This window comes from Rattus norvegicus, chromosome 12, assembly GCF_021556685.1.
Source record: "Rattus norvegicus strain SHRSP/BbbUtx chromosome 12, alternate assembly SHRSP_T2T, whole genome shotgun sequence".
NCBI classification, from domain to species: Eukaryota; Metazoa; Chordata; class Mammalia; order Rodentia; family Muridae; genus Rattus; species Rattus norvegicus.
In genome coordinates this window covers 33,344,096-33,365,171 of record NC_141545.1, presented here as the reverse complement: position 1 = coordinate 33,365,171, position 21,076 = coordinate 33,344,096, and the positions used below count along the sequence as shown (strand labels likewise).

The 21,076-nt window shown below is 47.8% G+C and overlaps 1 protein-coding gene across 2 annotated transcripts in view; it reads left to right on the top strand.

Annotated features, from left to right (window-relative positions):
• The window catches only part of Tyw1 (tRNA-yW synthesizing protein 1 homolog), an 86,219-nt gene extending 65,386 nt beyond the window's left edge, over window positions 1-20,833 (top strand). The window contains exons 14-16 of one of the 2 annotated variants that reach the window (NM_001107137.1): window positions 6,272-6,382; window positions 14,439-14,606; window positions 20,303-20,833. In NM_001107137.1, the coding sequence (NP_001100607.1) occupies window positions 6,272-6,382; window positions 14,439-14,606; window positions 20,303-20,524 (501 nt within the window). In that variant the 3' untranslated portion in view covers window positions 20,525-20,833. The remainder of the gene's footprint in view (window positions 1-6,271; window positions 6,383-14,438; window positions 14,607-20,302) is intronic. The other variant, XM_087578371.1, reaches the window with a different exon arrangement.
• Window positions 20,834-21,076: the final 243 nt, after the last annotated feature.

Sequence of the window (21,076 nt, the reverse complement as noted above, 5' to 3'; positions counted from 1 at the left end):
TTTTATCCACAACCACACGTTACTACTATGATTTATCTGGGCTGCTCTTAGCTCCAGTTGGCCCGTCCTCAGGGCCATGCTTTCTTGACTCCTAACCCATGGCGTCTTTCTCCTTTCTCCACCTTCTTCCCTCCCACTTGTGGTCTCCTCTGACCCCAAGATCAGGAACACCAGGCCCTACTTCTCTCAGTTCTGCCCAGCTATAGACTGTAGGCTTCCTTATTCACCAGTCAGAAATAACGCGGGGCAAGGTCACACATACTTGGGTCTGCATGCAGACTCCCTTGTCTCTGGGGCAACCAGATCTTAGGTTAGCATTACAATGCGTAGCAACAGACCAAACCTCAGCGTGTAATCTGTAAGCCAGGTAGGCCTTTCCTCCCCAGGTTGCTTCTGGTCATGGCATTTTAATCACAGCAACAGAAAGCAAACTATAATAGGGCTTGTAATTGATTTTATTACTTATTTACTTACTTATTGAGAGAGGGTCTCTCTCACTCTGTAGCCCTGGCTGGCCTGGAACTCACTGTGTAGAGCACTTTGGCCTCAAACGCATAGCAAAGTCTTCCTTTGAAGTACTATCTTAATTTTGTGTGTATGTTTGTGTGTGTGTGTGAACGTGTATATGTGTGTGTGTGTGCACATGTGTATGTGTATGTACCTGGGAGCCCAGAAGAGCACACCAGACCCCTTAGAACTGGTTCCGGAAGTTGTGACCATCTGCCAGGTCCTCTGTAATAGCAGGGGGTGCCCCTAACACTGAGCCATCTCTCTAGCCTTCTGACTTTATAATTTCAAAACCTGCCCAAAGAGAGTTCCAGACCTAGGTGTCTTCACGGTTGACTCAGCGTAAGCCCCAGGAAGGACAAGGTCAGCTCTCCGCAGCCTCTCCAGGACCACTCCAGCTCAGACGTCACTTTGGTAGTGATGACTTTGCTGGGCGTGCTAGTGCGACACCTGTAATCCCAGAGCTCTGAGCAGAGGCAGGAAGATCAGAACGTCAAGATTATTGGCTAGATGGGGAGTTCGAAGCCAGCCTGGACTCGTCAGAGCCAGTGAGATGGCCCAGTGGGCAAAGGCTTGTTCTGCCAAGCCTCACACCCTGAGTTCAGTCGCCTTAAGCTGTTCTCTGACCTCTGCAGCATGTGTGGCATGTGCATGCACGACACGCTTGAATGAATAAATTTTTTTATGTTCATAAAGGGTGTTGTATATTTCTGGAAGAGGATAGTTGGATCCTAAACATGGACATTAAGCAAATGGTCAAGTACAGCCAAGACTCCATTAATGGTCATGGGCAGAGCATCTCTAACAGGACTTCTTGGCCTCCGTTCCATTGGCAGTTTTCACTGATCAATTGTGATAGCAGGAAAGGAAGTGTGGGCTGGGGGAGCTCTTATGGTCCTGTGCTCAGCACAGCAGCTCTGGCCTCTGTCCACTAGATGTCAGGAGGGAGCACCCCCACTTACGGTGTCCACAGAGGCTTCTCAAGGTGTCACCCGATGCGTGGAGAGAATTTTCAGAGTTGGAACAGAATAGCCCCAGGGTCGCAGAGTCGCCTCTGGTTGGAAACGACCATTGCTATCGCATAGCAACAGTTAACACTGTACGGTTGGAAGTGGACTTCATTATATTACGGTGGAGCATCAGTTTGGAGTATGAATTTACTCACACATCTTTTTTAAAAAAAGATTTTTTATGATGTGTGTTTCTGTGCATGTGAGTTTAGAGGGTGTGGGATTCCCTGGAGCTGGAGTTCCCGGCAGCTGTACTCTGACCAGTTGGGGTGTGGGGCACGGAACCCAGGTCCTCTGGAAGAGCAGTTGTAAACCACTGTCCCCCATTGGAGTCAGGGTCTCATCTAGTACAGGCTTGCCTCAGACTTGCTGTGTACCTCAGGATGGTCTTGACCTTCTCATCCTCCTGCCTCAGTCTCCCTAGTGCTGGGATACAGATTTGTGCCACCACGCCTAGTTTATGTGGTGCTGGGGATGGACACTAAGACCTCATTACAGGAAAGACAAGCACTCTAGGCTCCAAGTCAAGTCCTTAGTCTTAGTTTCTTTGTGTAGTTTATCTCAGTTTTCCAAGGTTTACCTGAGACAGACAGACAGACACACATATAGAGAAACAGAACAGGGTTGGGGATTTAGTTCAGTGGTAGAGCGCTTGCCTAGCAAGCACAAGGCCCTGGGTTCGGTCCCCAGCTCCGGAAGAAAAAAAAAAAAAAAAAAAAAAGAGAAACAGAACAAGTGTACACGCAAGCCCAATTGCTAGGGTCCACGTCCCAGATCACCTCTTTGCTACTGTGTGGCTCTCGGCAGTTTACCCTCTCTGAGCCTGGATTTCTTGTTTATCAATAATAGTCACACATATCCGGTCAGATTCTTTCTGACGTTCATACAGATACTAGAGTCTTGGAAAGGGACAAAGCGGGGTTGGGGATTTAGCTCAGTGGTAGAGCGCTTGCCTAGGAAGTGCAACGCCCTGGGTTCGGTCCCCAGCTCCGAAAACAAGAACCAAAAAAAAAAAAAAAGGCACAAAGCATGGGGACAACCTCTGGCACATAGCAAGTACTGACTAATGTCGCTCTCTTCTCTGCTGTTAGGGGCCTCATCAGGTTATCTGTTCAAAGGACTCGTGGATCCCTCTTGGATTCTGCTTTCCTTGGAGGTAGAGAGAGGGGCAGAGTTGGGCTTAGGTCTCTCAGAAAAGCGTTTTGTTTAAGTTTAGTCTCTTGCATGTAATTTCATTAGGGAATCATTGGGTTTTTAACAGAGATGTTTAAATGGACCATGCTCTTCCTTCCATTCTATAAATGGACTTTGCTGGCACAGAACCATCCCTCTGTTAGCACTGACTTAGTTTAGTTTTGGTGTGTAAGCATATGATGTAGGTATGTGGGGTGTATTCTTGGGAGTGTGTGGGAGGGGGGCAAGTGCCATGTGGAGGCCAGGGGAGGACATCTCGTGTCCTGCTGTCGCTCCCGACCTTATTGCCTTGCGATAGGTTGAACCTGGAGTGGCAGCCAGTGACTCAGTGATCCTATCTCTGCCCATCCCCCACCCCCACCCAGTTCCTAGGGTCTCAGATGTGCGAGGCCATGCCTGTCTTTTTATTTGAGTTCTGGGTTCTGAACTCACGTACTTATGCTTGCACCCCTTGCATTCTCCCACGTTGAGCCCCTCAGCTCTGTCATTGGAATTCTAATAGAGCTGTCTAAACGGATCTTGGTACTCGGCACGATTCATTTCTGCAAGGATGCAAGGAAGGATGAAGGTGCTAAAACAGGCAGACAGACAAAAACCACCGTCGCCAGTTTGGAAACGGTCGCTCTGTGTCGCCCAGTTAGCCCAGCCCTCTCGTTTGGCCTGGCTTGCTCGGTGTTTGCTGTGTAGCCCAGGCAGTAAGCTTGCTGCATTCTGGCCACAGTCTTTCACGAGCTGGGCTCGCTGGGCTAATATTGCTAGGCCTGTACACATCAAAGACAGGAATTGAACGCACTGAGGAAACATACGTGCTTTGGATCCCATCCTGCCTCAGGTTTATTTTAACCCACTGCTGCTCCAGGCTGGGAGAGCTGGTGAATTTTCCCTGGTAATTGGCCACGTTCTTTGCATCTGATTTTTTTTTTTTTTAAGTTGGCAATGTTCCAAGAACCCAATTATATTACTCACAGTTTACTGCTTTTGTGTGCACTTCAGTTTTTTTTTGCTCTGGCTTCCTTGATTTGATCAGAACTTTCAGGAAAACTTTAAAAACAAGATAGACGGCCTTCTGTTGAGTCTAACTGGGAATATCCTTTTTATCTTTTAAATTGTGTGTGTGTGTGTGTGTGTGTGTCTGTCTGTCTGTCTGTCTGTCTGTCTGTCTGCACAAGAGTGCAGGTGCCCATAGAGGCCAGAAGAGGGCGACAGATGGATCCCTGAGTGCTGGAATTCTAGGTGATTCTGAGCTGTTCAGCATAGGTGCTGGGAACCAAATTCAAGCTTCTGCAAGAGCAGAATGTGCTCTAACCGCTGAACATCTCTCCAGCCCAGCTCTGTCTGTATGCCTTCAATTTGATGTGGAAGCCTGACGGCCATTTAAAGGGAATTTAGAAATGCCCTATCTTTTCTTGCCTGGTAAAATGTCTTTCTAAAGAACTAAGTGGATAGGGACGAAGGGCTTTTGATGCGCCTGACAGATGCTTTTTGTTATAGAGTTCTAAGCTTGCTCCATGAAAGATCTCACGTGTGCAGGGTGCCGTAGCATTCGGGAACGTGTGCACCTCAGCGCCCAGGAAATAGAGGCAGAAGTTCAAGGTTGTGCTTGGCTAGCCTGGGCTGCAGGAAACCTGCTTTAAAAAAATTACTCTTGTGTTTTTTTGTTGTTATTGTTGTTTTTGTTTTTGTTTTTATTAATTAATCTTTTCTTTTCCCCAAACACAGAAGTAGGGAGCTTGGAGTCCCCTCTTTTCTCTCGATTATTTATTTGTTACCCAGGTCTGGCCTCCCCTCAAGGGCAAAATGTCAGCCTTTGATTTTAAGCCATCGGAGTGGGCTTTGAAGGGTTTCGAGAACGTCCTTGACTCTTACCTGTTTATTTCAGGCCCTGGAAGGTCGCTGAGTCTTGGGTTGTTCATCTTTAATGACTGCCAGCTTAATGCTTTCTGGAAAAATCCTGCACCAATTTGGGTTTTTTTTTTTTTTTTTTTTTTTTTTTTGGTAGATGTTGGTTAGACCCATGAGCACGATTTTCCTGGCAACGAGAAATGCCAGTGATTATAAATGACAAGAAATCTGGAAAGAAAAGAATGATAAACCATATTCTTCACAGTCCACATGACTCTTGTCTGGACTTGAAGAGCTTGAAACGGTTATTTGAGTTCATTTTCCATTGCCTAATGTGATTTAATCAACTTACTTCATTAGAACCTATCAGTTTACTGATACCGGGTCTCATTTCGATGCTTCCCTCCTACACGTCCACAATGCCTTCCAGTCATTTTACTCTCGCTCCCCTCTTCTGTCTTGCTCCTCCCAGAATCCTGTTCTTCTTTCTAACTGGTCTCCCTTTTGTTTTAATGCCTTTTTTTGTGACCTGGAAAGTTTTTACACACACACACACACACACACACACACACACACACACACAGAGACACACACACACAGAGACACACACACACAGAGACACAGAGACACACACACACACTCTTGCAGGCACGCACGCACGCACGCACGCACGCATGCACAAACATGTGCAGGTGACCATAGAGACCTGAAGACCATGTCAGATCTCCAAGAGCTAGTGTCACAGATGGTTGTGAGCTGCCGTGTGGGTGCTGGGGACTGAGCTCAGGTCCTCGGCGAGAGCAGCCAGTGCTCTGAACTGCCGAGCCATCCCTCCATCATTTAATTATGGTTTCTTACTCTAGCACGGGAAAGGGGTTATTCACGGGAGCACAGGCAGATGACCCGTGGCAGCACCTCTGGGCAGCTTGCTTTCTCTTTAAGAAGCATTTTACTTATTTATTTGTTTATTTAGTGCATGTGGTGTGAACGTGTGTGTGTGAATATTTGCGGCCTCTGTATGTATGAATACTTGTGTGCATGTGTGCACACACAACTTGCAGGAATTGGTTCTCACTGGTCACCAAGCAGGTCCCAGAGTTGGAACTCAGGTTGTGAGGGTTTTCAGCAAGCACCTTTACTGGGAGCCCTCTCACTAGCCTGTCGCTCACACTGAAGCCAGTTCAGTTTGTGTGTGTGTTAGACAGCCGTTTGGTCACTAACAGGGTTCTAGGGCCTGGAGGTAGGGGTGAGGGCGCGGGGAAGACGTGTGCTAACAACTTTTGTACGGAAGATTCTGTGTGTTTCTACTGTGTACAGATCGTCACTTCAGGGGCTTCGGAGATGAAAGGCTCTCAGTGAGAGCAGTGGTGCTCTCCCGCAGGCTCTGGGTTCTGTGCTCAGCCCCATGTTACAGGGGGTCTGATGCCTTCTGGCCTCACAAGGCAATGTCCTCCTATACGCAGACACTCACAGAGAAACACACATGTGCACGTAATGAAAGAGAAAATCTCTTCAAGAGTCTTGTGCTCTACCAGTTGAGCTACCTTAGCAGCCCCCCCCCCCCTTTTTTTTTTTTTAAAGTAACTTGAGTTTGTAGATGTCCACAGGGGCCTCACCTAACCTGGGTTCTCTGTGGCTCAAGGGTGTTGGGCAGCGGTCCCGGGCGAATCTGTGACTTAGGCTTAGGTTAAAGCCAGCTTGTCTTCCCTCTGTTTCAGCAACAGCGAACCGTCTACAGACTGACACTTGTGAAGTGTTGGAACGTGGACGAGCTCCAGGCCTACGCCGAGCTGGTGTCTTTGGGGAGCCCCGACTTCATCGAGGTCAAGGTGAGCTCTGTGCCTGGTGGCGGGCATGCCGCAGCCCAGGCCGCTGAGGGCTGGGGAAAGCTTTCAGACACTCGGGTCTTTGGGACACAGATTCACTGGGAGGATGGCTCTTCCTGGGAGACCGAGCTGTTGCTCTTTGAAAGCTTCTGTTTTGTGGGACCGGAGAGTGAGCGCAGTTGCTGCATTCCCAAAGGACCCAGCTCAAGGGGCGCTCTGAGGGCGCTGCACACAGACACACAGGGTTTTAAAATCTTTTTTTTTTTTTTTTTAATTTTTCTTAAGAGTCAGAAATAAGTTTAATCATGGGACTGGTCAGTTTAGAAATATCAACTCTTTCCTTGATTTATTTTTACAGTATATCACTGCCACATACAACGTGGTCAGTTTAGACTGACATCTTAGATATTTAATATTGGGATTTAAAAAAAAAAATCTGGAAGAGCTTTTCCTAAGACAGGAGGCAGACAGACAAACTGTGTGGCTCCACTAAACTGAGAAAGCAGTGCCGGGATGAGGAATTAGATTCTCTGAGACCTGGCAAACCTCCTCCAGGTGTGGGTGGTAAGCCTGACGAGCCCCGTCCACCTTAATGGACGGGTCTGGGCCCAGTCTGGTTCCAGCTCGACTGCTACCCACTGTCTATGTCCCTACTCACATTTGGTTTTTTTTGAGAATAAGGTCTTGTTCTGTGGTCCAGGCTAGCCTGGAACGCACCGTTTAGACCGGACTCATAGGCCGGATGGCCTGGCATCCACAGAGGCAAACAGTGAGACCCTTTCTTAAGCAAGGTGGAAAGCAAGGACTGTCACCCCCACTCCCCGTCCCTCCACCACACAAACAAAAAGATTGAAAAACATAGTACCCAGGGGCTATGCACAGTGGCATGTAATCCCAGCACTGAGGAGCACAAGTTCAAACTCATCCTTGATCACTCCATGAGTTTAAGGTAAGTCTGGGCTACATAAGCCATTGTCTCCAAAAAAGGAAAAAAAAAAATACATGAATACATGTATGTGTGTGTGTGTATGTATGTATGTATGTGTGTATACTATATACACATGTGTAACATATACTATATGCAAATATATACTGCATTCATATATGCATATATTATACATGTGTACACACAAACACATATATATACACATATACACATGCATATATACTACATACACACATACAGATATGTATGTACATATATGTACACACACACACACACACATATTGTTGCAAAGTCTTTGGTTAAACAGTGAAGGTGGGAGTGGCATACTGAAGTAGAGAAAACCAAGGGCAAATAGGGGAAGACATATTTGAGTTCCTTGTTGCCATATTAAATCTTGGGTACTTTTAAAATATTCAAGAACAAGTTCAAAGAGGCCACTGCTTCGGGGTCAAGCCAGGGCTGGAAGTGACAGTTTGGAATCCTGCCTGTGAGGTAGAGCATGGAGAGGCCCTCTGGGGGTCAAAGAGCATCCACAAGGTGACTGACTCCCTGGTAGGAGAAAATCCCCGTGTTTGATAACCAGCTCTTGCCTTCTCAGTGTGGAGTTTTGAGACTGAGTATTCCGAGTCTCAAGAGCTCTGGAAGCAGCATTTGGTGTTGTAGGGCTCTGCAGGAGGGGCGGAAGGGGCAGGAGGTGCAGGAGGGGCGGGAGGTAAGCATCCAGGCCTCCATTTCATCTCTGATCAGGGTAAAGACACTCTTTGATTTTAAAATTGCTCTTAAGTTCAAAAGGTTTCTCTTGGCAGAAGTTTTAATGACGTACAGATATAAACTGTCTGAAATATATGTCTTTCTTCAGGGGAAGCTCGCCAACAACAGAGATTAGTGCTGTCTTAATTTATGGTTTAGCTATTAAAAATGTTGCCACAAATTATACGGCAGTAAAATGTCTGTTTTTATTGTGCTTGGCCGGATCACAGACACCCTTCTCGACCTCTCTTTCTCCCCCTCTCCCTCTCTCCCTCCCTCCCACTCTCCCTCCCTCCCGCCCTTTCTTCCGAAGTCATGTTTCCTATGGTGAACATTTTACAATTTGGCAAAACATCATCAAGTGTTATTATACATTTCTTTTAAACAACGTCTTCTGTTGACATTATACTATGTGGCCGAAGATGAACCTGAAACCCAGATCTTCCTGCTTCTACTTCCCAAGTGCTAGGATTATAGCCCTGTGCACCACAGTGCTGGTGGTGGTAATTTTCTGGTAGTTGTAGTAATTACTACTTTTTTTTTTTTTTGGAAGAAAAAAGAAATGGCTACTTGTTAGACAGTGAATTTCCCTGCTGGGGTTTTTGTGTATTTGGTTCCTGTTCACGTGACTTGGAAATAGAGAAAGCTGTGTCACCGCTCATGGTCTCTTTCAAACAACTTCCCACTTCTCCCTTTTATCCCGGCAGGATCGATGGCGCGTCTTGTACCAGCCCCCACTAAAGCACTCAAGGGGAAACTGATAGCGGGGATGGGAGGCCCAGATGGTGTTCAAGTCCATACACAGACACACAGTGAGCCACCTTGAGGGATCTGATCGTTTAAAATTCTTAGGGAAAAGAGCAGTCTAGCAAGAGTGAAAATCTGCAGGCATTCGGAGGATAGAGGACAGCTTTCAGGAGTCAGTTCCCTCCTTCCACCATGTGGACTCCAGGGTCCAGGTCAGGTTCTCAGACCTGGTATCAGTTGCCTCGATGCACTGAAGCCTTGGTTTTCCTTACCTGTCCTTCTGTCCAGCTGGTCGTTTCAGCTAGTTAGGCAAGATAACCCCTATACCCCCGCCCCCCTACTAGAGGTAAAGCGTGTTTTATCTACTAGACGAAACCCTTTAGTGAGCGTGATATGTCAGGTCTGTAAATGGAGCCCTGAGGGTCTGAGGACAAGAGGTTGTGTATCTTAGTCCATTGGTTCAAGAGGGACCCCAGCCTGAAGGACAGAAGACAGAGCCTTTCACTGCAGGGCAGTACGTCAGGGCTGAGACAAGCACCAAGAAGCCTGGAGCCTGACCACGCTTACTCCACGAAAAGAAGTCTTCCTGTGAGCCTCTGGGCGGTTGGTTCAAAGTTAATAGTCCTCCAGGCTCACGTGGAGGCCCCCACATTGTGCATGCCCTGCACACCCAGGGCTGGCCCTGCCAGTCATCTGAGCTGCAGGCGAGCGGAATCTTTTGTAGGATCCTGAGGTAGAAGCAAGCTGGGTGTGAGAGTGCCCGCTGTAACCCCAGCACCTGGGAGATCAGCAGCTCAGGGTCATCCTCAGCTACCATAGTTGTGGGGTAGCCTGGACCACATGTCTCAAAACAGCCAAAACAAAAGCAAGAGCCAGGAATAGGCTCTTGCCACCAAGCCTTACAACCTGCACTACCCCTGGCTGGACGGAGAGAGTCAACGCCAGCAGGTTGACCTCTGACCCCCTCATATGCACACACAGTAAATAAATGCACGAATTACCATACACACAGTAGAACTGTGAATGTCTTTGGATGCGTTTCAAGCGTGGTCCCCATTCACATCTTTCCAGCGATTTCTCTCGTTTTACTGACTGAAGCAGATTAAGAAATTTGTTTTTCTTTTCTTTTCCTACCTCCTTTGTCTTTTCATTTTATTTATGAGGCTGATCAGGCCACGAATCACAGGTTTGGTTTTCGAAACCTAAAACTTTCTTCTTTTTCCAAATGTTCGTGTGTCTATGTTTATGTGTGTATGAGGTGCCCCATTGTAACCATGGGTACACGGGGTACATGCAGAGGTCAGCCAGTGACCTGCATTTCTTGGTTTCATCCTCCGCCAAGTGGCTTCCGGGAGCCAACCCGGGGGGGGGGGGGGTCAGACTTGGCAGCAAGGCCTCGCTTGCCGCTCTGTCCTGCTCCTATTTTGAAATGCGTATTGATACATATTCGACATGTATCAGTGTAGCCTTTCAAACCAAATTATCTGTCCTAAAATTAGAACGACAGTGGCTTTTATTCTCCGAGGCAGGTGTCTGGCTATGCAGCCCAGGCAGGTCTGGACTCTCTCTCTCCTGCCTCAGCCTGCCAAGCTCTGGGCTTGTAGGTGCACACCACCCATCAGCCTTAAATTAATAATTGTCCAAGAGGTTTGTTTGAGAATTCAATGGGCTAATCTGTGCCTGGATCCAGTAAATGTTTAGACTGCCTTCCATTAGGCACTTTATAGAAAATAAATCAGTAGATGCCTATCTCTTCATTATATTGATTTCCTCTCTTCTTCCATTGCCAGTCTGGGGAAATATTTTTTTTTCTTTTATATTCCCTGTAAATTAACGTGTGTTTCAGCCTCATTAGGTCTGAATGGGGCCTTCATTTGTGAGCCTGAGACTCTCAGCCCTCATTATGTGCCTGCTTGTTGGTAAGAACACTCACTTCGCGTTACCAACATCTGCCGCATTGAAAACTCGAAGCACGGAACACATTTGTAAGAAGTCCCGTGTTTGTCTGCCTTCTCTTCTGAGCCCAGGAAGTGCCTGGTAGCTGCTTGTTGTCAAGTGACTTTGTTTAAAGCCACCCTCTGTTGGCACTAAAACTGTTTACAGGGCTCAAACGTGGCTGAGCACACACAGCAGAGCTCCTTCTCTGTCCATTTGCAGAGCAAGGGTCAGCATCAGGAGGTTGGCAGTTACTCGAGCCTCTAGTGTTTCTGGATACTCCAGAAGCGGCCACTTACAGGAAGGCAGGGATTTTGCGGGGGGTGTGCTATGGTCTGAGGAGATTCTCTAGTCCGTCGTCAAGGGGAAGACATGATCGTGGGAGTGGGGACTACCCCGTTTCCATCCAGTTGGATCAGTAAGTGGAAGCATAAATACTAGCATACTAATGGCTTTCTCCTTAGTTCCTTTCTTTAAAGTTGAGCCTTAATTTAATATTTATTTATTTACTTATTTATTTATTTAGAAAGGTTAGTGTGTGTAACCCTGTCCAGGCTAGACGGTACTACGTAGACCAGGCTAGATCTAAACTCACAGAGCTTGTCTCTGCCTTCAGAGTGCTTGAATTAAAGGTGTGTGCCACCACACTCAGCCTTTTTTAAAACTTAAAAAACTGTGTGTGTGTGTGTGTGTGTGTGTGTGTGTGTGTGTGTACGTACATGTGTGAGTGTGTGATTCATCTGGAAGTGTTCCCATTCTAAAGGCAGCGGGAGCCTAAAATGAGGCAGGTTAAAGTTGGACACAGTAGCCAGCTTTATTCAGAGCATCAGACAGTTTATACCCTGAGGGCTAAGAGAGGTCACCTGAGGGCAGGCTGTACATAATTAGGAGTTGAAGCAGCACATGGCCTGCTTCTCCACACATGCATATGAACAGATAACGGTAGCCAGTTGTAATGAGTAATCTGTGTAAACTCACTCCTGTCCGAATCTGACTTGGGCGCGAAAACATGTTCCGAGAACAATTCTGTGTTTTTAAAGAAGCTAAGGCCACAAGACTTGGCTCTTGTTCTCTTTTCATTTTCTCACGAGCACTCAGAATTCCCCTTATGTCCCTGCATCCTTGGACTGTGCTCTGACAGTAAGGACAAGTGTTGGGAGTCAGTTTTCTCCTCCTGCGTGTAACTTGGGGATCAAACTTGGGCCATCAGGCATGGTGACAAAGTAGTCTGACCTGCTGAGCCATCTTGAAGTCTTCCCTTCTCCTTTCTGGTTTGGGTCTTCCTTCAGCCAGTGGGACGGTCCCTCCTTGGTTAACTCTTTATAGTAAGACCTTCGCAGACACCTCAGGCTCTGTCTTGGAGGTGGTTATAAAGCCAGCCAAGCTGAAGTAACGCCTGACTCCTGTTTAACAGTTCATAGCACGTGCACATTCAGGGAGGGGCTGGCGCAGCCCTTGCCTAGCCCCATGAAGCCATGGTATCTTCCCCAGCACTGCATAAGCCAGGATTGGTGGTCCATGCATGAGGGAGAGGCTGGAGGGTTGAGCGTTTAAGGTCATCCTTGGCTACATGGCAAAATGGAGGCCAGCCTGGGCTACGTAAGGCATACAGGAGGTTTTAATGAACTTCAGTGTACGGTCCGTCTTCCCAGTGAGTCCCCTTTAGCGTCTCATGATTTGTTATTGCTGAATAATAAAATATTAAAATATCTCCCTCAATCATAGTTATGAATATATGATCTTGTCTGAGACCTCTGTGCTTCAGGGAACTTTTAAATATTAACAAGGAGTTCCTTCGAGATGGCTTTTCCACACAGTTGCGTAGCTCAGCTGTCGTAGGCGCATGGAGATCTGATGACCTGTGTGTAAGCCCCTTCTTTTCCTCTTCTTCTTTTGTACGTTTGGGTTAGTAATTAGCACAGTTTTCCAACTTGATTTTCCTAATGGTGTCTTGAGCTGTGTTCCTGCTCGCCTGTTTAAATCCACCGAAGCTCAGCCTGATGGATTCTTCAACTCCCTGAGCAAACAGAGGCCATTTCCCCATTTATTCTAAGGAAGTGGGGCTGTGGGCGGTTAACATTCAGAGGCGGAATCTGGGTGCAGTGTCCGTAGTACTTCGAACAGCCATCTGTGGCGGCGGCCATCTGCAGCGAGCCGTCATCTGCATGGAGGGTTTGTAGAGCTCATCCGAGTCTCAGGCCAAGTCCCAGCTCTGCCATCTGTAGGGGCGGGTCACCTAAGGCTCGTTCGTAGGGTGGGCTCTTCTGTTTAGCATGATGTAGTTCTGCCTCTCACACAGTGTGCAGTGTCTGTGCACACACAGTGTCTCTGTCTGTAGTGTCTGTGTAGTGTGTCTGTGTGTCTGTGGTACCTGTGTGAGTGTGTGTGTGTGTGTGTGTGTGTGTGTGTGTGTGTGTGTGTGTGGTGTCGTCTCTCTGTGGTGCATATTTGTCTCTCTGTGTGTATATATGTGTGTGGCATTTGTCTGTCTGAATGCGGCATGTGTGTCTGTGTGTCTGTATCAGGGAGAGGCTTGCGAGCAGCGAGCTTGCCCTTCTATTTCCATTGCTGCCCGTGTCTAAAATTTTGAGGCTGTCTGCGGTGGAAGCCCAATGCTGAGCTGGTCATGGTGGCCATGGCCGTAATCCCAGCTCTCAGGAGGTGGGGTCAGCATGAGGAGCTTGAGCTTGTCAGGATACAGACTGAACTTGAAGCCAGCCTGGGATACACGAGACAGCTCAGTAACAAAACACAAAGGGCTGATCTGGAGAGGTCTGAAGATATACCTTATTTGAGAAGGAATCATTTCCCACTGCAGTTTATCCAGTAGAGGGCCAAGGAGATGGGGGGGGGGGCATGTCTGGGTTCACAGGTAGGGAGCAAGAATTAGAAGCCAACTTTCTGAACTACGGTTGTTTTTAGTAGGAATTTCCATGTTGGTAAAATAATTAAGGCTTGCGTGTAAATCCACAAATACTTCTCTGGTGTGCTATTCTATATACTTATTTTTAATTCTTTTACTTTTGATATTATGAATATAAATACATCATTTCCCCTTCTCTTTCCTCCCTACAAGCTCCCCCGTGTACCCTTCCATGCCCACTTTCAAATTCATGGCCTTTTTTTTCATTGATTGTTGTCACATGAATATAATATATCCCTAAATATGACCTGCTCAGTCTATATAATATGCAATACTTTATAAATTCACTCAATGGGGCTAGAGAGATGGTTCAGCAGAAAGAGTCACATAGACATACTCTGTCAGAAAAGATAGTTCATCTCGTAGAATTTCAGCGGGATCTGTTAGTTACTCTTCTCATAGCTGTGAGAAAACGTCTACAAAAGCAACTCCAGGGAGGAAAGGCTCACATCACGGTGGGGAAGGCACGGCAGCAGGAGCGTGAGGCGGCTACTCACACGGCATCCAGTCAGGAAGCAGAGAGAGACAGATGCTGGCACCCCTTTTTGTTCAGGCCAGGACCCGATGGTACACCCACATTCAGCGTGGGTCTCGCCTCACTTAACCCTTTCTGGAGACATTCTCACGGAGGTGCCCAGTGGTTTGTCTCCTAGGTGACCTCAGTTCAGTCAAGTCAGTCATGAAGTGTGACCCCCACAAGCTGTCCCCCCAGACACAGGTCTGTAACTAACAATCCCTGACTGCTGTCCTTCCCACAGGGCGTGACCTACTGCGGTGAGAGTGCAGCCAGCAGCCTCACCATGGCCAACGTCCCTTGGCACGAGGAAGTTGTCCGGTTTGTCCGTGAGCTGGTGGATCTGCTTCCTGACTATGAAATTGCGTGTGAACATGAACACTCCAACTGCCTCCTGATTGGACACAAGAAGGTGAGATGTGTGCTTCGTCCCCTTCTTGCCCCTTTCTTTTCTTCTTTGTGCCCCTTACTTGATCCTAGGAGGATGCCCGCTTGTCCACTGTCTTCCCTAATCCAAGTGTTAAGAAAACCCTGAACAAAACAGAGAGCACCATTGCATTGCTTGAGTCTAAAGGTTTTGTTTAGAGATTCCTGTTTAAAGAATTACTTTTTTTTTTTTTTTTTGGTTCTTTTTTTCGGAGCTGAGGACCGAACCCAGGGCCTTACGCTTCCTAGGCAAGCGCTCTACCACTGAGCTAAACCCTCAACCCCTAAAGAATTACTTTTATTTTTAATCTTGTTTGTGTGATGTCGGTGCAAATGGTATGTGCACATGAGTGCAGTACCCGCGGAGGCCTGAAGAGGGCGTCATTATCTCCCAGAGTGGAGTTACAGGGGACTCTCCATCTGGGCTCACACTAGATGAATACCTAGACATCAAACACAAAATCATGGGGTTGGGGATTTAGCTCAGTGGTAGAGCGCTTGCCTAGCAAGCGCAAGGCCCTGGGTTCGGTCCCCAGCTCCGAAAAAAAGAAAAAAGAAAAAAAAAACCCACAAAATCATCCGGGGCCAGAGAGATGGCTCAGTTTGGGACGGCCCTTATCACCAGGCTGGACCACCTGACTCTGGGACCCATAGGGTGGATGGGGAGAACTGACCCCTGCAAGCTATTCTGTGACCTCCACACATGTGCACCCTCTCCTCCCAAATGAACAAGTGTAATAAAGATTTACAAAATTCATTAAGGTAAAGGGAATACACTCCTAGCCCAGGTGTCGGCTTTGGGTTTGTGAGCTGAGGCCATAGCTACTGTGTCATCGTGCGTAGATCTTCGGATCGTATATAATAATAAACCCGTGCTGTCCGTCATTTGTTGATGGGGTTTTCTCTGTGTGAAAGGTGAGGTGGTTTGATAATTTCCCTTGTGGCAGGTGCTCAGGCCTGCGCATCTGGCCTCGGTGGCTGGTCCTCTCCTATTTAGTCACCGCACTGTGTCGTAAGACCATCCGTGACCTTTTGAGTGTGTTCATAATTCTGCATAGATTTACCTCTTCCCGCCGGTGGGGTGTGAGGAGTCCCTGAAGTCCGATGACCCCGTGTCTCAGGACACTTCCCCTCACATCTTGAGGTCTGAGGCTCCGCTTCCCTGTTGACACAGCTGTCTTCCGGAATAGTCTGTGTCAGATGTACTAAGTGCTGCCCTTTTAGCTTCTGAGTTTTGCAGAAAACAGTTTGCCTTTTCCGAGCTGCCTTCAGCTCAGCTTGTCCTGAGGCATGTAGAAATTTAGCTTGATCCTTGAGACCCGGTGGCTCTGTTAATTTCAGAGTTACCCATACTCTAGATGGAATTTTGTGTTCAACGTACCCTAAATTAATTTGTGTTGGGTTTCTGACCCTGCAGCGTGAGTATACTGAGGATGGGCTGGATGAAGGCATGATAACAGGGCCCTGATCGGATTCTCATCCTTTAGGAGACCCTGAACAGCCTGAGCACAGGGAGGAAGCCCGCACTGAGCCTCTGAGAAGTCATTCTTTGCCAGCAAGGAAGATAGCGCACCCCGAGACCAGACTTGCAGGGACCTGACTGTGGGCTTCAGCCTTCATTTCTGTCCCTGAGCCCACACTGAGGTGCCTTGTCACAGTGACCCAAGCCCACCGTGCATCCATGTCGAGCTGCACACTGGGAGTCAGAACTGTCATTGTCACTTTAGCTTCGAGTAGTCCTGTCTGGGCAAGTAGTTCTTCCATTCGGGACTAGGTACAGCTTTGGAATCTCGTAGCGCAGCTCCCAGCGCCCCAGTTCGCAGGTTGCCTCTGGGACTCTCAGCTGAGGTGCACTGCGTATGTGTCGTTGTGCTTTGTGAGTGTGTGTGAGTGCGTGTGTGTCTGCATCTGTGTCTGTGTGTGTGTGTGAGTGTGAGTGCGTGTGTGTCTGCATCTGTGTCTGTGTGTGCCTGTGTGTGTGAGTGCATGTGTGTCTGCATCTGTGTCTGTGTGTGCCTGTGTGTGTGAGTGCGTGTGTGTCTGCATCTGTGTCTGTGTGTGCCTGTGTGTGTATTTGTGTGTGTGTCTACATTTGTGTGTGTGTGTGAGTGAGTGCCTGTGTATCTGTGTGTGTGTCTGCATCTGTGTCTGTGTATCTGTGTGTGTGTGCATGTGTGTCTTTGTGTGTATCTCTGTGTGTGTGTGTCTGCATCTGTGTCTGTGTATGCCTGTGTGTGTGTGTGTGCATGTGTGTCTTTGTGTGTATCTCTGTGTGTGTATCTGTATCTGTCTATGTGTGTGTGTGTGTGTGTGTGTGTGTGTGTGTGTGTGTGTGTGAACTGAACTGTATTTCTTTTTTAAATGTAGGCTGGACTGAAAATTAGGTTTACGGTTCTAATCCAGTGGTTTTTCAACCTTCTTACCACTGTGACCTTTTAATTCAGTTCCTCATGTTGTGGTGACCCCCAACCATAGTTATTTTTGTTGCTACTTCAGAACTGTTGTTTTGCTCCTGTTATGGATTTTAATGTACATATCTGGTATGCAGGATGTCTAATTTGTGACCCCAGTGAAAGGGTTGTTGGACTCCTAAAGGGGTCATGACCTACAGGTTGGGAACTGTTGTTCTAATCTAAATAGATCCTTTTGTCTTTCTGAGACTATCCACGACAAGGAATTCTGTATTTCTTAATTTTTGCTTGTTTTTTATATTTTAAAAAAAGATTTATTCTTAATTATGTGCATATATGTGTGGGTGTGTGCTTGTGAATGCAGGTGTCAGTAGAGAACAGAGACCTCAGTTCCCATGAAGCTGGAGTCACAAGGGGTTGTGAGCTCCTCCCCATGGGTGCTGGGAACCAAACTTGGGCCCTCTACAAGAGGAACAAGTGCTTTAAACTCCTGGGCCACCTCTCCAGCTGTACCCCTCCCTCCTGTTTTCGGAGACAGGGTCTCATGTAGGCTAGGCAGGCCTCAGATAGGAATTCTCTGCGTGCCGAGGATGACTTTGAACTCGAACTCTTCCTGCCTCTGCCTCTTGAATGCTGGGGTTACCCATGTGCACCATCGTGCCTGGCTAGAAGGAGCTATCAGCTGCAGGCCTGGAGAAGCCTTGTCTACAGTGCGTCTTGGAAGGGCGTGAGGATGGGAGTTTAGGTCTCTGTCTGTATGATGCAGGAAGCCCTGGGGCAGCATCCCAAAGAATGGACCCCATCCACAGACTAAGCTGTTACATACATTTGGCCCTCTCTACTAGAAAGCTCTTAACTGACATAAATCCAAGCCATTTAAATTCAGCAAGTGTTATCCTAATTCCAGGAAACTCTGTGTTTTTCATTTTTAATACTTTTTCCTAACTGTAACTGGAAACTTGCTTCAGTTGGTTCATAGAATTAGACTTCTGTTGTTGTTTTTCTCAAATATTTAAAATTTAAAAAAATTTTTTTGTGTGTGTGCATGTTAAGTGCCTGATAGCATGGCCACCTCTCCAGATGCACCCCTCCCTCCTGGTTTTGGAGACCCACAGAGGTCAGAGGAGGGTGTTAGATTTCCCAGAGCTAGAATAAAGGTGGTTGTGAGCCATCCAGCATTGGTGCTGAGACCGGAAACTGTGTCCTCTGCATGAGCTGTGGGTGGTCTTAGCCATTTAGCTGCGTTTACAGCTGTGCTTTTATTTTGAGACAGGCTCTCACTCTGTAGCCCAGGCTGCCCTTGAACTCTTGTTCCTCCTGCCTCAGTCTTTCTAGTGCTGGGACAGAAACACTTGTCTGTTTGCAAGTCACCCGTCAACGTTAGCTTTGCACAAATGAATGCCAGCTAGAGGCTTTGAATGCAATGCCCTCGCCACAAAGTGAGTTTCCCCGCCTCCTCCTCACTGGCTTCTCTTTTCTCTTCATCCCAGCCATTATTCCACAGTGACTTTTGAGAAGCAATTTACTTAAGAGAGTACAAATTGGATTATTCCCCATTATTGAATTGAAATTCTTAACGAGGCTTTCTGCTAATGAGATATTGTATGCACGTTAGGATGCCAAGGCTAGCTCGAGTCATTTAGCAGCGCAGAATTAGAAGCCATTGATTAAGGCTTTACTCAAGCAGAGGTTAGCAATAGAAGGCTCTCGACACGTCCATTCTGTGGAGCCTCGAGAACACACACCAGATAGAGAGCAACCACAGCAGGAGGAGTGGAGTCAGCTGGACAAGATGCTCTGCGGGCATCTGCAGCCACCTACCTCCAGGAAAGCTCAGCTGACAATTGTAGGGAGTAGCTCCTCCCCTTTTCCAGAAATGTAGCCCAGGTTGCCTCTGATCCCCCCCCTTTCTTTTTTAAGGGCTTTGATTTTTGTTCTTTTACTTTGTGAGATTATAATGTAATTTACCTACCCCTTCCCTTTCTCCCCTCCATATACCCCTCCCTGCAGTCTTTCAAACTGGTGGCCTCTTGTTTTCATTAATAGTTACATGCCCATACATACATGATACAAATGTTATCTATTCCTAAATAGAACCTCAGGCCCGGGATCTTTGCCTCTGCCTCCCAGGGTCTGAGACTCCAGGCCTGGGCCTCTCCGCCTAGTTCAGGAAGCATTTATTCCTTGTTAACAGTCGTGTCCTCCGTGTGTGCTTCAGGGCCACAAGCACACTGAACACATGTGAATGGTTAACATGATAGGAAAACCAGGTTTATTAGCAATTTAAGACATGTTTCTCTCTCTCGTGCAAGGGTCACATGTAGCTCAGGCAGGCCTTGAACTTGCTATGTAGTCCAGGCTGACCCTGAACTTCTGATCGTCCTGATTCTAGTTCATGAATGCTGGGGTTACCAGTGTGCACCACAGTGTCCAGTTTGTGCAGTGTTGGGAGCGGAACCCAAAGCTTCATCCTTGTTTAGAGAGCCCTCCCTGCTCTCTAAACAGGCAGCAGATCCATGTTCTTGACCCTCTCACTGGAGGGGTGGGGAGGGGTGGGGAAGGGTGAGGGTGGTTGACATTTGTTTGATCTTTTAAAAAGCACATTTTTATTTGTGTATGCTGAGAGGTGGTTGCCCATGTTGGTCGGAAGAGGGCCTGGAATATCCTGGAGCTGGAGTTAGGCATTTGGCTGTTTGGAGTTACAGGCACATAGGTTGCCCGGCGTGGAACGCTGGCCTTCTGGGAGAGCAGCGTGGGCTCTTCGTGACTGATGAGCCACTCCCCAGTCCCAAACTAATGCGGTGCGTTTTACCCAGGGCTTCTGTTGCTGTGGTGAAACCCTATAACCAAAAGTCACTTGGGGAGGGAAGGGTTTACTTCAGCGTATGTTTGTAGTCAGTCCGTCCCTGAAGGAAGGCAGGGCAGGAACCTGGAGGCAGGAGCTGATGCAGAGGCCATGCAGGGTGCTGCTTACTGGCTTGCTCCCCATGGCCCACTCAGCCTGCTCTCTGACACCATCCAGACCACCAGGCCAGGGATGGCACCACCCCCGGTGAGCTGGGCCCTCCCCCATCAGTCGTCAATTAAGTAGATGTACCACAGGCCGGTCTGGTGGTGGCATTTCCTCCGTTGAGATTTTCTCTTCCAAAATGACTGTAGATTGTGCCAAGTGCCGTAAAACTAGCCAGTGCAGCTGGTGTGATCCAGATAGAACTGGAACTTCATCCCGTCTACACAGCTGCACTTCTGACCTGACAACTTTTCTTTGCAGTTTAAGATCGGCGGAGAGTGGTGGACGTGGATCGATTACAGCCGCTTCCAGGAGCTCGTCCTGCAGTACGAAGAGAGCGGAGGCTCAAAGACGTTCAGCTCGAAGGATTACATGGCCAGAACCCCACAGTGGGCCCTGTTTGGTGCCAGGGAAAGAGGCTTTGATCCCAAGGACACGAGATACCAGAGGAAGAACAAGACGAAGGACATTTCCGGTTGTTGAGCTTGTCTGAGCTAAGGATCTTCAAAGACAGAAGGTCCTCGTTGCCATCGCTGCCCACAGGGCACAGTTTCACAGCCGTGTTTTACAGTCTGACACCAGCAGGCAGCCGTGCTGCCCACACAGCACCCATACACAGGGCTGGGGACTCCATGCTTCTTACCAGAACTCAGGCCCTTTAATGAGTCGACTTCTCAGACAGTGAGGGCGACAGTCACTTCTGGAGTTTTAATAGTTTTGGATTTTATTTTAGTAATTTTCCTAAGTGCTGTCCCCGAGTGTTCCTCGGGGAATAAACATCTCTGCCTCTTCCTCCCGAGCTCCTGGCTTATTTCCCTACTTTCCTCTCTTCTCCTCAGATCTGCTCTGCTTAGGTAGTGCAGGCTGGCATCCACTCATGGCAATGCTCCTGCCTCAGCCTGCTGAGAGCTGGGATTACAGGTCAGCACCACCAGGCAGGCTCTCTGTAGAGTGACCACTTAGTGTATTTAGCTTAGAGTGCCCTGCGCTAAACCTCCCTACCCCTTCCAAGGTGTGAGCTCTGTTTAGAGTCAC